The sequence below is a fragment of the Miniopterus schreibersii genome, assembly GCF_964146895.1.
Source record: "Miniopterus schreibersii genome assembly, chromosome: 5".
NCBI lineage: Eukaryota > Metazoa > Chordata > Mammalia > Chiroptera > Miniopteridae > Miniopterus > Miniopterus schreibersii.
This window is the reverse complement of record NC_138106.1, coordinates 90,086,489-90,104,050: the sequence shown is the minus strand read 5'-3', so window position 1 is coordinate 90,104,050 and position 17,562 is coordinate 90,086,489. Positions and strand designations below refer to the sequence as shown.

The window sequence follows — 17,562 nt, the reverse complement described above, 5'->3', positions numbered from 1 at the left end:
GACCTCCAAACACAGCTCTCCTGCACACAGGACACACACCTGGGTGCGCAGGACATGCCTGCCCGAGAAAAGGATACTCCTGTGGCCGAGGACCAAGTTGCTCTGTCCCAGCTGAACCGCGGTGACCGTCGACGTGTCCTGAGCCAAGACAGTCACGGGCCTGCCCGGATCTCCCATGTGGCCCTGGATGTGGTTCTGAAGCTGCAGCTCATACTGATCTGAGGGCATGGAGAGCTCTGGCCACCCAAAACCAGAGAGCCAGGGGGAGGGAGGGAGCAAGAAGATAGGAGTCGTCAGGAGCCAGGTGTTCACTGCACCCTCAATCCCTGCTTCCAGAACAGCCGCATCATATTTTTTTGCTTAATTTTTTTCAACACTTTGAATTTTAATATTATTTTCCATGGCTGTGCAACAAGCTGACTCCCCAGGAATCTTCAGAGGCAATCTGCTTTTTGTGGCTGCTGTCTGCTGCTTTCTAAAATTAAGTGCAGCCTCTGTGAAAGGCCTGCTTGCAGAGATCAGCAGACCCCCGTGCCCACCCAGATATGCACTCGGCTTCGCACTGGGGGCCCGATGGGGGTCCCTGGGCCGTGCATCCTCTGGGAGTTTCCAGAGAAGGCCCTTGCTGTCCCACACAGTCTGGGAGCTGAGTCTAGAATACGTAAGAATCTTCTCTGCTGCTATCCTGACCATCGCCGATGCTTCCACTCGTGAGCTCGGTATCGTGTTGTGGAGAGAACCCGCTCAGCCAGGCCAGGATGAACAGCAACTTCCCTGGGAAATAATAGCCGACAGAACCCGCCACCTGTCAATCCCTCGCACAAGCACTTTTGATCTAAGTGGCTGCTGCTGACCAGGAAACAAGTTGGGGGGCTGTGCTAATGTTCCATGGGCACAGTGCCCCATTCTGTCCCTCAGCAACCCTTGAAAAGGGTAGTCCTGATGCCCACATCTCGAGATGGGAGACTGTGGACATGAAAATAAAAGCTTATAGGTGGTCCCACAGAGGGGGAACAGCAGAGCTGGGACTCGGACCTAGAGCCAGCCACTCTGACACGCCCTCTCCCCAGCGTTTCCTGTCAAGCCCACGGGAGTGGCCACAGCCCAGCCTCCAGCAGGAGAGGAAAGAGGACTGGTGAACAACTGACCACTTCCCTGCTCAGCCAGAAGCTGCCCCTGGAGCAGCTTCCAGACGCCCAGGAATTCTGAAAGGAGTTCTGAAACGGCAGCAACTTGCCCATTTCCTGCCCTGGGGCATCTCTTGTGGGTCCTGATTAGTCCCAGGAATCTGCCCCTGAGCAGAGGGTGCTCAACATGTGCTCCCTGGACAAGAAGCCTTACCTGGGAGCTGCACACTGTTGGCCCTACCCCAGACCTGCTGAAGCAAACTCAGGGGGTGGGCCCAGCCCTGTGACAGGCCCTCCAGGTGACTCTGCACCCTAGGGCTGAGAGCCACTGAAAGGGCGTACACTGCTCCTTTCCTGGTCGCTAACCAAGTCCAGCCAGCCAAGTGGGCTGCGGTTCTTGCAGATTATGTGCCCATGTCCAGTGTGGCGCGGTGCACCGAGGACGCATCCCAGCGAGAGGCGGAGATGGTGACGGCCCAGAAAAGCAGCTCTGCTTTACGAAGAGCTTCCTCCCTACAGTCCTCCAAATGAACAAGGACTCTCGAGGGATCTTGCACAACTCGGATGTAACCATGCAGGTGAGGCAAAGTAGGTTATAGTTGTAAGTATTTGAAACACAGAGTTCATTCTTGTATTTATTTATTTTATTTAACTTTATTTTTATTGTTGACACTACTGCAGATGTCCCCATCTCCTGCGCCTTTGCCCACCTCCTCCCCACCACCCGATGCCTGCCCTTCCCTCTGGCCAGCACCACACTGTGGTCTGTGCCTATGGGTTATGCATATATGTCTTTTGGCTAATCCCTTCGCCTTCTTTCACCCAGTCCCCCCTTTCCCCTCCCCTCCATTCTTGTATTATTATTAATCATTGTATTATTGCCATACGAACAACGATAAACCTGCTTTTGCCCCACCTTGTATATACAAAACCCTAAAACAATAAAAAGTCCAGAGCTTGACTCCTGAAATACCTCCAGTAATGCAGAACTCACTACCTGTCAAAGGCACTGAATATGGAAGGCTTTGCAGATGTTAAGGGTCACTGTCCACACACAGGGAAGGCTGCTCCTGGGGTCCCAGACCAGCCACCTGCAGAGAGTGGATGGCCATCCCCAAGGCTGCCCTTAGGTTCTTTAGGAGACATGGTCTCTGGCCCCTCCAGATCCTGGCTGGCTCACCAGATGTGCTTCTAATTGTCAGAGTCCCCTGCCCCCTGCCCCATGTAGGGTACAGGATGGCCATGGAGCTGTTGGCATGGTGGGCCTGAGCCCAGGATGGCAGGGAGCTCACTCCCTGCCTCTGACCCCAGCCCCTGCTCACGCAGCCCACTGAGCTTTAGTTCTGAGCAGCATGGTTCAAGGGTTACTGGGTTAGCTCTAAATCCCTTCCACACCCGGGTTTTTGACACAGGAATTCCGGCCGACATCCATCCATGCAGTTGGTTTTCCAAACCGCAGTACAGTTATGTCAGTCATTTCCAGCATCCAATCACTCAAGCTCTTTTCAGACACCAATTCCATCAGCCAGCGTGTCCCTCCCACATTTGGTTCTGTCTAATGACTTGGTTACTGTGCCCAGTGTGACAATGCAAATGCCAACAGGACTAAAAACTGAGAAGAAAGACCTGTGGTACCCACTAGAAACATCACCCTGCAAGCAACACAGACACCGTTGCTATAGGCTCCAGGAGCCCCTCTCCGCCTCACTTACTTGTGGAGATGTCTGCAGGGTCACTGCACCGACGCTGTCCTCCCGCACTGGGGAGCGCACTCCAGGAAGGCAGGGACCTGGCAGCCCTGCTGGCCACTGCACACTCAGCCCCCAGCAGAGTGCTGGCACAGTTAGGTGCTCAGTAAATAGACTTGCAAGAAAGCAAGCTGCCACATGAAGGAAGGCAGACATAAGGGAAGTAAAAATGTGGAAGGAAAAAAGAAAAATGACATTTTCAAGGGAAGCAAATGGAAATGAAAGAAACTATAAAGGATTAATTCGGGGTTATAATTATCTGCATGCTAACAAGTCCATGTACCTGTCCTCTAACCTATAACTTTCTTCTGCAGGTTGCTGTAAGGCAGGGCTTTGCTGAAATTCATGTCCCTTACTATGGTATCATTCCTCTGACTTCCCTGGCTAGTAAGCCTGTTAAAAATGGCAGTGACTACACGGCTGGCATGGCCCAGTGGCTGAGCAGCATCCCATGCACCAAGGTCGCCAGTTCGATTCCCTGTCAGGGCACATGCCTGGGTTGCGGGCTTGATCCCGTCAGGGCATGCAGGAGGCAGCCAATCGATGATGTTTCTCATCGATGTTTCTCTCTCTCTCTCTCCCTCTCCCTTCCTCTCTAAAATCAATTTTTAAAAATGACAATGATGTAAATTTTATCTCAATTAAAAAAACCCAAATCCATCCAAAAAAAATAGGACACTGAGTTTCCATTTGTATGTCTTGCTCACATGGACCTTTGCTGGCTCAGCCCTGTGCCCACCAGCACCACCAAGCATACAGCTGTGCTCACTCCTGGAGGAATTTTCCATCCCATTACCCCACTGATGAGAGAGTGGCCACTGTCCACTTCCTGCCAGGGATCTTTCATGTGTTCCAACTCTTTGACTTGTACAGTAGGTCAGTGACCAAACCCACAACTTTTCTGGGTACCTTGGCAAGTGTTGTTCCTCTGGGCCATGATCCCTGATTATAACCCAATTTAAGCTCCTAAGAGACTTCATTAAGTCATTCCCACTCTCGGGCGGGGCACAGGACTCAGCCCTCATCTACCCCGCACAGGGGACCATCCCGAGCTGCCCCTGGAAAACTGCAAAGCCCTGCGTCACCCTTAGTAGCCGCTCTCCTTTTCCGGGGGGGGGGGGGGGGGGGGGTGCGGTGCAGGGCCAGACTCCTTGTGACCTTCAGAGGTTCTATGCCTCGGTTTCCTCATCTAAAAAACGGGATGTTAACAGAACCCACCTCCTAGCGTTGTTGGGTTTTGAGGAAAGGCACAGCATGGGACAACACTGTCACAGCCAGACGTCAGCAGTGACGGGGTCTCCCACACGGCCTTCCTCCTGCTGCAGTGCCACTTCTTGTCAGCATTCAGGTGTAAGTTATGTTTCCATTTCCAGGACCACCTCCTGTTGGTGGCCTCTGGCCTTTCTACATGTGCCCACTGCCTCCTCCTCAGGGCATGGGGGTCAGAGTCCTGAGGACTTGCCTTCCCTTTAGAGTCTCAGAAAGCCAAGTTCAGGACCATCCCTGTACTTTTAGACTCTGCTTCCCTAAAGTCTGGAGTAAATCCTGGGCTCTGGCCAGGTCTGCCAGCCTAGCTTTACACGTCCCACTTTAAACACTGATGCAGTGCAGAGGAGCTGGGGGCTACCTGCCCAGCACATGCGGACACCCAGGAACCACCCATCTGCTGCCCTCTGACCAGTGCGCCCCTTGTCGGCGAGGACCGCCCCAGAGGCAGGAGGCCTGTTCCTGGCTTCTGTAGCCTTCTAAGGGGCGAGGTGCTGTGCCACATGGTAATACTGTCCATGCCACTCCTCTCAGCAGAGCTGGTTGAAAGCTGAAGCTCACGGCTCCTAAAACAATACCAGGCATCCCAGGCATGCAGCCCTCCAGCCTGGGGTAGGCACCTGCCCAGACACGGGTCCAGGCCCTCAACTGATGGTCCCCGAGTGCGACACTTGTTCCAGAGACCCTTGACACCCTGCCCTGACCACAAAATGTGTAAACTTTAAACAAAATGATAATAATAATAGTTCTTAATAGGCTTGGTGCCGCATTAAGAACACTCACCGTATGAAATGTATCACATGTACACAGCATTTTAGAATTTCCAGAACAAATCTAGGTCCATTCATTCAGTTTGCCCTCACAGCATAGAAAGAACAGCCTCAAGGGCTCTGGTGGAAAAACGAGCCCCAAAAGGGGGGCATGGCTTGCAAAGGCTGCTAAGCAATCGGTGGCAAAACAGGGATAGAACCCAGTGCAATGTGAAGTTCACAGCTCCTTACATTCTGAAAACAACAGGATACATACCCAAAGAGTTGAAAGGTCTCAAAGGAAAATTTGCACACCCATGTCCACAGCAGCACCATTCACAACAGCCACGAGGTGGGAGCAACCCAACCATCCACTGGTGGGTGATGGATAGACAAACTGCGGTCCATCCACACTAGGGAATATTACTCAGCCTTAAAAAAAAAATTCTGACACACTCTACACCATGGGCGAACCTAGAGAACATTACACTACATGAAATAAGCCTGTCACAAAACGACCAAGCTGCATGATTCCACTTATTCAAAGTACTCAGAGTCAAAGTCACAGAGACAGAAACTAGAATGGTGACTGCAGGGACGGGGGGGGGGGCTTAGTGTTTGACGGGGACAGTTTCAGTTTTACAAGATGAGAAGAGTTCCTGTGGTGATGGTTACTCAACAGTGTGAGTGGACTTCACGCTGCGGAACTGTGAAAAAAAAAGTGGCCAATGTTATATTACGTATATTTTCAGTGAGCCAGTGACTCACCTGTAATCTTTCCTTGCCTGATCTTCTGCACCCTGTAGCGAATGGAGGTCCCCACCATCAGGTAAACATCGAAAGCTGGGTTCAGAAGGATGTTTTCCAAAATCAGCAGCCTGACCTCTGCGGGGCGGACGTTCTTGGCATAAAGAAGAGTGTGGGAAGGTGAGGTGGGGTCAGGACAGGAGTGGGGGTGGGGAGAGAAAGGAAACCTTTAGAACTTTTCAGGATGTACGTGTGGGGAAAGGGAAGGTCGAGGTGAGAAAACGAGGCAACACCTTCAGATCCCGAAGGCCCAGAACGGTGCATGCACGGCCGGCAAGCACTCAGCGCTCACTCTGGGTTACAGCTCCGTTCACAGCAATAATAATTAAACAGAAAGAGGAGCCGGGAGTGACACCTGTGGATTCTGTGCTCACCAGGGGCTCAGGACTCTCCCCACAGAAGCCCTGAAGGCCAGCAAGGTTGGGAAACCTCAGGCCAGCCTGGAAGGGGGAGGCGTATGTCCCTGAGAGCGCTCAGACCCTGCTCCTGGCCCCTCCCTGCCCACCACTCAGTCCCCACCTCCACGTCCTCATTGGCGAATCTGAGGGGAAAAAGATGCCTGCAGGGACTAGTGCACCGCAGTGTAGGGCACCTCACCTTCCATCGCCACCTGCCTGGCAACTCTGCAAGCTGGAGAAAACAGGCTTCCTGGTTTAACAATATATTAAGTAATATCTTTGACTCGTTGAAAAAAAGAAAAATATACAGAGGCCCCACCTTGGGCCTGGCGCTGTGGTGGGTCCCTTCCAGCAAGGCAGGCAGGGAAGCCATTTACAACACAGGCAGGACGAGGGGCCTCTCCAGCTCAGCTGCAGGCCAGCCCCTGACCTGCCCGGACACCACACAGGGCCCAGAATCCTAAAAGGCAAATGGTCTCCAAATCCTAAGAGCGGAGTGTTGTAGGTTCAGCCCTGTGACATGTCTCCAAAACCCCCAGCACTCCCAAACTACTGGTTGATTCACCAAAGAGACCAAATCTGGGAGGGTTCTTTCATCTGTCACTTTATAGAGTAAAAAGGAGATGAAGTGCCAGGAGCTAGGCCAACAAAAGAAGAGCCCAGGTCTGCTGTTCATAGAAGGCACAGCGGGACTGGGAAAGAGCAGGACCATGACTAAAGCCACCCTTTTCTTGTGGCACCCCTCTCAAAACGGCACCGACAGGAAAGCAGGTGCTGGCAAGGCCGGGGCAGTGCTGGGGGTGGGGGAGGGCGAGGGGCACCTGCCCTCCACAAATGGACCACTAGTCTCGGGCTAATGTTGGGCACAGGAGCACAGCATGGAGTGCACCTCAGGACTGTTCACAGAGCCCCAATGCTTGGATGTAGCCCTATACTAGGACAGGGGGCACTATTGAAAATAAGCTAATTAAGGAAAATTCCAGTGCTCCTGACCTCCCTCAAAACTGAGAATGGAGCAAGTGCTTTGTGACTCCAGGTGGTACTCTCTGGGCTCCAACCACCTCTTGCTAAGCTGTGGCCCCGGAAAACCAAACCAAACTGACAAAAACATGGAATCACACCCTGAAGTTCCCTCACGAACAGTAAAACTTTCAGGACAGGACATCTTTCCACTACTGAATGTGAGCCCAGGGTGAACAGTCGGCCGGCTCCCCACCCCACCCCACCCCACCCCACCCCCAGGAAGCCCACACCTTCCTCGCCCGGGGCCCACCTGGTACACCGCCTCCTGGATGCGCGCCCTGAGCCTGGAGCTCCCAGTCCTCGTCCCAGACACCAGGACGGTGTCCCCCTGCTTGGCCACCTTCTCCATCTCTGATATGTAGGAAGGAGGGATGTATGTAGACTCCAAGAATGGGAGGATTCTGGAAAAGCACATGTCGTCAGACCTGATGTGCGGAGCCACAGGACCTCCTGGCAGGTGTCAGATGCTGATATCAGTAGTGTTGCCCTAGTCAGTGCTTAGCAATGTGTCCCTGAAACTTCCTACATCAAAACTGTCAGCACCCTGTGACAACGCAGATTTTTGGCCCCTGGTCCAGGCTTTTGTTTGCATGAAGCCTGGTGGCCTGCATTTTATCAATATCTACATGTGATTATGGCAAACACTGAAATCTGAGAATCATGCCCTTAGTAGAAATGCTTCCCTTTCACAGATGTGAAAGGTGAGAGCCATGGAAACCAAGAAGCAGGCTCCAGACCTCAGATCCAGCTGGGTTGGTGTCAAAACTGTCCATCAGGCTCCCTAGGGTAACCTGCCACATTTCGGCACACCCCTGGGTGAGCTCCTGCCTCTGGGAAATGAGCCTCAATGACCCCCCTCAAGCATCAGGGCTTGGAAATCATATCCCATCTTCTCCTTCCTGGGACCAGGCTGTGGGGAGAAGCCCGGGTGGGGCGAGATGTGTGGGGCCTCCCCAGAGCGTGGGCTGCAGGTGCAGCTGGTGGGAAGGGTGCTCTGAAATAGTCTCTAACTTATAGCCTGGGATTTACAAATGAGCCCACCCTTCTGCCTGAAGAAGAGCCATGCTCTGGACATGCCTTCATTCTCCCAAGGTCAATGGGTGCTGTACTGACCCATAACCCACCTCCTTGTTCAGTCTTACTAGGTGCCACGTGCTGAGTTTAATGAAAACCCAGAACATTGGCCCCAACAAGCCTTAGCGCCTGGGGTTTCGGTTAACAGCCAACTCAGACAAGGGGTGACTGGAAGCTCGGGGGCCTGTCATGTTAGTAAACAGGCCTGATGGCACAGAACAGGGCCGGGAACCAGCATCCCCTGAATATCTCGTGTGCACCAGGCCCAGAAGGGGCTCTGGACACGGTCACCGTGCTGACCCACACGGCCACCCTCAGAGGGAAGCTGATGCTCAGATGGGTTACATTCCTTCCCTAGGGCCCAAGGCAAGAGTGACAGACTGGAACTGGAACCCAGATCTCTTTGACCACAAAGCCCATGTCCCAGCTTTATGAGACACCAGCAATTCCAGAGCTCTCCCAGGGCACACAGACTGACGGTCCGAGCCCCTGGCTCTGGAAGATCCAGGGCAGGACGGGGGTGTCTGCCATGGAGATGCTCTGGGCTAAGCCTGGGTATTTCCTAAAGCCCTAAGCCAGGCTTTTAAAGGGATAAAAAAAATTTAAAAAATTAAAAAAAACTCCCCACAAAATACTTACAAATTGCAAGGGGGTAAGACTTCATCACCCCCAGCAAACACCCCACCCAAGTGCTGACAGTGATGGACGACTACATTGTCATATGATGCAATTAGAAGAACATGGAATCCCACCTTTTTAATATTCCTGCCAAAGATGCAACGCTCTGAGCTAATCCGGAGCAAATATCAGATAAACCCCAAATGAGAGACCTTCTGCAAAATAACTGGACTGTAGCCTTCACAAGTGTCCAGGTCTTGAAAGTCAAGACCATGAAATGGTCCGAGGCCGATGGAGAGACTAAGCAACAGGACAACATGCAGGGACTCTGGGCTGGGTTTTGCCACAGACGATGAAACTGGGATAAATGGCAAAATGTGAATGAGGACTTGAGAGCATCAGTGTTCATCCGGCCGTGTGTGGGGTGAGGAAGTGCCTCCGGGGGAGGGAACGCACGTGAAAGCCATCACGTGACAGTGACGGGCTGGCCACCTGCCCTCAGGTGGGTGTGGGCAGCAACTTCCAACCTTCTGCGGGACATCAAAAAAGATGTTATAATTTTTGCCGATCTGACCAAAAAAAAATAGGTATAATTTTGATTCATTCACACCAGACGGCTACTGATGTTGGCTGTTGTCACTTTTTCACTTGACAGTCTAAGGGAAAAGAGGTCAGTGCTCCTGACTAAGTGGTCAGGTAGTGCATGTTTTAACAAGTCCTGCAGCACACAGTTGAAAACCACTGGTTTAGGGACCTTTTGTACTGTACTTGCAACTTTTCCATAGGCTGAAAATGACTGCAAAATTTTTTTAAAATTAAGGTTCCCTCCCCCCAGAGGAACTATACTCTTTTAAACATATTTCATAAAGCAGGAGGCAATGCAGAATAGCCGGGGTGGAACCAGGCCTGGACTGCGGAAGCAGCAGACGTGCTGCCAACTGCTGTCCACAGGCGACACCACGGGCCCCGCCGTGATGAGTGCTGCAAGCAGCTCATGCTCCTCCGGCACTGGGCTCCTGGTCCTGCCCAACTTAAACCCAAATAGCCAGGATGAGGGAGCAGTCTCTGCATTACATAGTGAGGATTTATACAGATCCGAGTTCAAATTCTACCTCTGCCATTTACTAATATGAGACAAATGGTTTCAAACTCTCAGTTCCTGTCTGAAAAATGGAGAAAAGAGTGGTCCATAAGCCACATGGCTGTCAGGAGGAGTGACTGAGTCAAGATAGGTGAGGAATCTGTCTGTTCCTCATGCTGGGGACACAGCCTCTCGCACCCATGAAAAGCTGTCACTTCTGGAATGTCCTCGTAGCCGAAACCTGTCTCCCATTACTGACCCCCAAAAGGAGGCTGCCCTCTGGGGCCACACGGCACCCTTCCCCTGCCCCCACCACCTGGGATAAGCTTTCTCTTCTGCAGCTGGACACCCAGCCTCCTTGGCAGCTTCTGCAGAACACACCCAGCAGGCTGCAGAAGCATCAAACTTCCTGCACCACCGTGTGGCTCGAATGCACTTCCCTAAGTCTCCCATGAGGCTGGCTGGCATGCTGGAGACTGCGGCCCCAGTGGCAAGGGCCACGAGGAGGCCTGGCCACTCAGAGCCAGTGACGTCCCTGCCCCATGTCCCGACACAGGGGAGGGAGCTCTCACCGCAATGCATTGTGGGAGTCTGAGAACCCGCCGGCCTCGGTGTCCTTCACAATTGTCCAGTCAAAGACCAGCCCGGCCAGGGTGCTGAACGTGTTCCCTGTAAGACAGATGGGGCAGGGGTAGGAAATTCGTGAGTTACCTCCCTGGGGCCAAGGGAAGGGGAAGTCGAGGCTTAAAGGATCAGGGTGACGTGACCGTGACTGTGACCGTGACTGCGACTGTGACTGTGACTGCGATGGGCTGCACTAGGCTGTGAACCCAGGCCAGACTCAGCTGACCGCAGTGTGGTGCATAACACCATCACCCCTGGCGTCTGTAAGTACCTTACGGTTTAGGCAGCAGCTCCTGAGACCTGATTCACGCATTCCTCCTACCACCTCTCTACTCAGGGAACAAAACCTCAGACAAGGGGGCAGAATCCCCAGCCATCTGGCTTCAAGTGACTGTCTTGTCTCTGCACCTTGACACTGAGACCCCAGGGCTCCAGGGTGGAGCAGATGCAAAGCGTGCACGGCTGGCCTTGCTCTTGAAAAGTCTGCAGATCTGAGCTCCCTCTTGTGACCAGGGGCTAGCTAGCTCAGCTCCAGAAGAGTCATGGTCTCAGGCGTGTCCCATTCCCCACCCCCACCTACCCCCATCACCTATATTCCCTGCCTGACCAGCCCCCAAAACAGGGCATCTGGAGCCTAGAAAAGTTTTTTACAGCACACAGGGCACGGCATTTAGAGTGAGACAGGCCTGGGGTCGTTCCCCCCACACCTCCTGTGAGATCTGAGACCAAATTAAAGTCCTTAGCAAAATCTCCACAAAATTGTCACTGTCGTTACTTTTCAAGGCATCTATTATGAAGGGAGACCATTTCTTACAATTCCCTAGATGTCTTTCCATCGACTTTGGCAACTCATCAGAGGGAAGAAAAACCCCACTCACAATGCACGCAAGCTCGGAGAGGTTTTTTTCTCAGAGCTCCAAGGGAGGGCCCAAAATACCCAGCTGCTGTGAAAACTCACCCAATTCCTCCTATGCAGACAATGAATAACATGTAAGGTGCAAAAGGGAACAGGGCAGGGCAGACGCCAAGGGGGCAGCTCCCCAGTGGGCAGGAGGGCCATGCCCTCAAGTGCCCACACACAGCCCTCTGCTACACATAGTGTGCTCAGCTGTCCAAGTGCTATCACTTAACTGGAGCTCAGGAAGCCGGGGACTGTCCCACTTATTTCTGTGGTGCCTTGGCAGGGCCTGACACACATAGGAGATGCTCAATAAATGACTCTGAGCAAATAAAAGGCCTGTGATTTCTTAAACCTCAAAGCATTCTGACCATCACACCCTGTCTTCCCACTATCTGGGCATTAGGTAAGAAGCCAAGTGAAGCCTGCTGGCTGCAGGAGTCCAGCCCAAGGACACCACTCCCTGCCGCAGGCCACACACCTTTCCTGTTCACCCAGAGATGGGCAGCTCACTGCCTCCCAATACAATCCATTCCTCTGTTTAACGGTTCTGACTGTAAGAACCTTCTTCTGCCCATTAAACCAAAATGGGGTGCCTAAAGCAGAGCCAGCCCAAACTCCCACCTTCTGGTGGCAGAGCCAAGCATCTGACTGTGCGGCCCACTCAGTTGGGGTAAGAATGGATTTCCCTGTCATCAAGGCAGATTGTCAAAGAGTGACCAGAGTTCAATACACAAGCTTTCTTGACACGTCCATTCAAACATCGCGAAAGTGTACTAAACACCTACCCAGATCACCTCCAAGCACCACTTTTCTCATCTGTAAAATAGGAACAAAAACACCAATGCACAGGGTTGCTGGGAAGATCAAATGGAGAAAGGGTCCCAGTGAGGTGCCAGGGCAGCGCTGGCCAGCCCCCAGGAGCAAGTAGTATTCACAACAGCCCTCTGAGGACAAGACTGAGGCTGGGGGAGGCTGGCTGGGGTCTCTTAAAACGGAAAATGACAACAGGAAATCCGTCTTCATACAGTTCAGGCTTTGCTGCCCCACCCCAGCCTCCCCTGCATGTCCACCATGTTCAAATGTGAGAGGACAGAGGAACATGGGTCCCTCTCTGATGGGCATGTTCGGCAGGAATTTTTGGCGTTGCCTAAAGTTTTGCTTTTTCCATTCAAAAGCTAGCTATTAGCACCTACTATGTGGGACAGACAGAGCCTGTGACCTTGCAGCCTCATGGCCAAATGTTAATACTGAGGAGGACAATCCAGGGTCCAGTCTCTGGAGGCTGCACCTCCCCTATTCTGGTCCAAGGACAGCAGAAACACATTCAGCAATTCAACTTAACAAACATCTGTCAAATGCCTGCTGGGCCCCAAGTCCAGTGTCAAATGCAGGAGAGTCCAGAAGAATGAAGGCACCCCTGTTCTGCACTCTAGGTGCTGCACTTGAGTAAAAATGCGCCACACCCATGAACTTCAGAAGGGACCAGATTCCTCCCTGGAGGTCAGGGAGAGGACCCTGGAGGAGAGAATGTCTGAAGGGAATGCCCAGGGGCACCAGGGCTCCTGAGAGCAGAAATAGGAAGAGAGGCGGCAGGGGGTCTGAGCAGAACTTGCAGCCTAAGGAAAGGGGAAGGAAGGGGAAAGAGGGGCATCTCTGGTATCCCCAAGCTAGCCCAGTTCTGCCAGGCATGAGGTGTGGGGGCTGGAAGACACTGTGGAAAATGTTAGCTTGAGGCAGGCACTCTGCAGATGGCTTCAGGCCCAAAGGATGGACCCAAGCCCTGTGCAGGGCCCCCTGCCCAGGAAAAGCACTGCAGCAGGAAACAGGTGACGTGCCCTGGGGAACAAGAGCTGAAGCAGCAAAGTCAGACATCCCGAGCTGCAACCCATCCTCTGCCACCCATGAGCTGTGTGACCTTGGGCCTCAGCTTCCTTGTCTATGCAATGGGCATTACCCATTGGGAGTAAATGACTGCCCTTGTAAAGGGCCTGGAACAGGGCATGGTACACAGAGGGCACCTAACAATGCTTCTTGAGCACAAGCAGAGTCTTTCTGACAAACACCCACCAGTCTAGATAAGATGTGTCCCTTCTGAGGCTGCAAGGGCCTCAAAGCTTACAAAGGTCAAGCTCACCTTGACGAAGGAGACACTGCCCTGCAAAGAGGACACAGGCTCAGGGAAAAGAAAGAAGAGAGAAGGGAGGTTCTAACCCAAGGGTTTCTGGGGAAGGATAACCAACTAGAAAGTGTGACTCCCTCACGGCGAACACTGAGGAAGAAGTGAACCCCTGCCTGCTGCAGACGGGGCCCTTGATCCGGGCGATTAATGAATGATCCGGTGTTCGTAGGCCAGCTCGCCACCAACTGACCTCATGTGCCACCGAAACCTTAGCAGCGGGAAAGGTGGCTATCAAGGGCCATGGGGCACCTGTCCTGCAGGAGTAGACCAGGAGCAACCACCTTCCCACTCCTGGCACTGCCACTGACCACCTGAGGGAAAAGGGAACACACCCAGCAGAGAAAGAGAAGTGACTCAAAATGACTTCACTATAACAAAGAAGATGAACAATAACAAGTGTTGCTGAGGATGTGGAGACACTGGCAGCCTCGGCATTGCTGGTGAGCGTGTAAAACAGTAAAGCTGCTGTGGAAGAAGTCTGGCAATTCGTGAAAAAAAATTATTTCTGCTCCTGGGTCCATACCCAAGAGACACATGCTACTCCAAGGATGAGCCTTAAACACATGATGCTCAATAAAAGCGAGTCACATAAGGTCACACACTGTCTGATTTTATCTATATGAAATGCTCACAACAGGCAAATCTATATACACAGAAGGTAGGTGGGTGGTTGCCACGGGCTGCAGAGAAGAAAGAATGAGAGGTGACTAATGAGTATGGGGTTTCTTTTCGTAGCGATGAAAATGTTCTACAACTAGTGATCATGGTTGCACTATTTTGTGAATATATTAACAACCAATGAATTATACAACTTAAATAGGTGAATTTCATGATATATAATATCAATAAAAATGGACAAATCTTTTTAAAACCTGTGACTTTAAAAAAAGTAACTTGCTCCCAGCCAGAGTGGTTTAGTGGTTAAGCATCAACCTATGATCCAGGAAATCTCAGTAAGATTCCCTGTCAGGACATATGCCCAGGGTGCAGGCTCCATCCCCAGCAGGGGGCATGCAGAAGGCAGCGACCAATGACTCTCATCATTGATGATTCCATCTCTCTCTCCCTCTCCCTTCTCTCTCTGAAATCAATAAGATATATTTTAAAAAAGAAGTACCTTTCCCTAGCCGGTTTGGCTCAGTGGTTAGAGCAGTGGTCCGCGGGCTGAAGGGCCCTGGGTTCGATTCCGGCCAAGGGCACGAACCTGGGTTGCAGGATCATCCCTGACAGAAGGCAGCCAATCGATGTGTCTCTCTCACATTGATGTTTCTCTCTCTCTCTCCCCCTTCCACTCTCTCTGAAAAGCAATGGAAAAAATAACCTCCAGTGAGGATGAAAAAAGAAAAAATATCCTCGGGTGAGAATTAAAAAAAAAAATTAATAAAAAAAGGGCACGGCCCAGCCGGGCGTAGCTCAGCAGTTGAGCGTCAACCTGGGATCCAGGCGATCGGGGTTCGATTCCCGGTCAGGGCACATGCCCGGGTTGCGGGCTCTATCCATGACTCTCTCATCATTGATGCTTCTATCTCTCCCTCTCCTTTCCTCTCTCTGAAATCAATAAAAAGATATATTTAAAAAAAAAAAAAAAGGGCACGTACCTCAGTTGCAGGCTCAATCCCCTGCCCCAGTTGGGGTGTGTGCAGGAGGCAACCAATCAATGTGTCTCTCTCACATCTATGTTCCTCTCTCTCTCTCCCCCACCCCCAAAGAGCAATGTAAAAATATTCTCAGGTGAGGATTTAAAAAGTGACTTGAGATGGGAAATAGAACAACGTGGCCAAGAGCATGGATGGGTAAACTAAATACGGCCCAGGACAAATCTGGCTCACTGCCAGTTTTTCTAAAGTTTTATTACAAGACAGCTCCGCCCATTCATTTACTGGCCAAGACTGCCCAAGAGGAACAACAGCACAGCTGAGTAATTACAGCAGACACTGTAGAGCAAAGCCTACAACGTTCACTCTCTGGCCTCTCACAAAATTTCCTAACCCCTGGGCAAGAGAGTGAGCTCTGGGACCAGCTGGAGCTGACTCTGGCTCTGTCACACACCAGCCACAGGTGTGTGTGCATGCGTGTTCACTCTCTGTGCCAGTCTCATCACCTGGGCCTGACATGAGTTGGAAAATATAAAGTGTCCAGAGGAGTGTCCGGCACCTGTGTGGCCTCAAACTTTGGTCTTTTGTTGCCAAGAAGAGCAAGTGACGCCCCCGCCCCAAGTCCTGCAGGTGAGCTCCCACCACGTTACTGCCAGACCCTTCCTCAGCTCCCTCTGTTCTAAGGCCAAGGGCAATCCCCATATCTGACACACAAGACCCTTTACATCATGCAGCCCATCTGTCTGAGCTTCAGTCTCTTCAAGAGTAAAATGCCTTCCCCGCTTGGCAGACCCCATGTCCTCAAGGCTTAGGCGACCACCACATCTTTTTAGAAACTGTGCTGACCTCTGGCCTCCACACCCCACCTCTACCTTCCCAGGGGTTGGCTCCTCCCAGCTCTGTGGTCCATTCACAGTTTGCATCTAATTTGACTCTCAACAGCACCTACTGAGAGCATCTCAAGCATTGTGGGCATTTATTTATACAGGGACCTTCCCCAAAGCCAGAGATTCTGGGAGCAGAGGCCAGGCCCGTCCAGGACCTGGAAGAGTGCCCAGTAGGTAGAAAGTGCTCAGACGCTACAGGGCTGAGTACCCCCTATATGCCATGCAGAGCTAAACCCTTTACACACTTCTTACCAAGTCCTTCCAACCCCCTATCTTACTTTCACAGATGAGAAAACAGAGAAGTTACGCAGCTTATCTGATGGGTGAACACACAGAGAGGAAGGATTAAGCAGATGCTCTAGAACAGTAATTTTGCCCCCTTCCAAGGGACATCTGGCACTGGCTAAAGATACGTTTGGTTGTCACAACTTGGGAAGTTCTGCTGGCATCTGGTGGGTAGAGGCCAGGAATGCTGCTAAACACCCTATGACGCATTAGACAGCCTTTCACCACAAAGAATTATCTTCCCCCAAATGCCAACGCGACCTATGCTGACAAACCCCGATCTAGGAAAAGTTTTTAAAAAGCAGGGGTTGGGGTAGGCTAGAGTGGTCAGGAAAGATTTCAAAGACAAGGTGGGACTTGAAGTTTTAGGAGATTCTTCATCTTAAAAAGGTATCTTGTGCCTGACTTTCTTCAACAAGATTCTTAACCTACATACTAGACTCATCAGGGTGATCACTTCATAAGGTATATAAATGTCTAATCACTATGTTGTACACCTGAAACTAATATTTTTAAATTTCTTTTAAAAATAGTTTTTCCATTTTCAATTACAGTTAACATATATTATTATATTAGTTTCAGATGCACAGCACAGTGATTAGACATTACAAAACTTACTACGTGAGCATCCCAATAAATCTCGTACCCATCTGGCACCATCCATTGTTGTTACAATATTACTGACTATATTCCCTGTGTTGTACTTTACATCCCATGACTGTTCTGTAACTACCAATCTATACTTCTTAAATCTGTCACCTTTTTCACCCATCCGCCCAACCTCCCTCTCATCTGGCAACCGTCAAAACATTCTCACCTGGCCCAGCATGGCTCAGCGGTTGAGCATCGACCTAGGATCCAGGAGATTGCAGTACAATTCCCAGTCAGGGCACCGGCCCAGGCTGCGGGCTCGATCCCCAGCTGGAGGCGTGCAGGAGGCAGCCAATCAATGCTCGCTCTCTCTCTCTCTCTCTCTCTCCCTTCCTCTCTCTGAAATCAATATACATTTATAAAAATAAATGAATAAACATTCTCTGTATCTATGAGTCTCTTTCTGCTCTGCTTGTTCATTTTTTTAGATTCAATTGTTGATAGACATGTATTTATTGCCATTTTATTGTTCATATTTTTATCTTGTTTTTTTCCCCTACTTCTGAAAGAAGACACTTCAACATTTCATACAATGCCGGTTAGGTGGTG

General features: G+C 51.3%; 1 protein-coding gene across 2 annotated transcripts in view; it reads right to left on the bottom strand.

Moving 5' to 3' along the window:
• Positions 1 to 17,562, bottom strand: part of NUP210 (nucleoporin 210) — a 94,606-nt gene that overhangs the window by 57,568 nt on the left and 19,476 nt on the right. For both annotated transcript variants that reach the window (XM_081138598.1, XM_081138597.1), the window contains exons 4-7: positions 10,464 to 10,560; positions 7,369 to 7,519; positions 5,659 to 5,791; positions 78 to 236 (exon numbers count right to left, since the gene is read on the bottom strand). In XM_081138598.1, the coding sequence (XP_080994724.1) occupies positions 78 to 236; positions 5,659 to 5,791; positions 7,369 to 7,519; positions 10,464 to 10,560 (540 nt within the window). The remainder of the gene's footprint in view (positions 1 to 77; positions 237 to 5,658; positions 5,792 to 7,368; positions 7,520 to 10,463; positions 10,561 to 17,562) is intronic.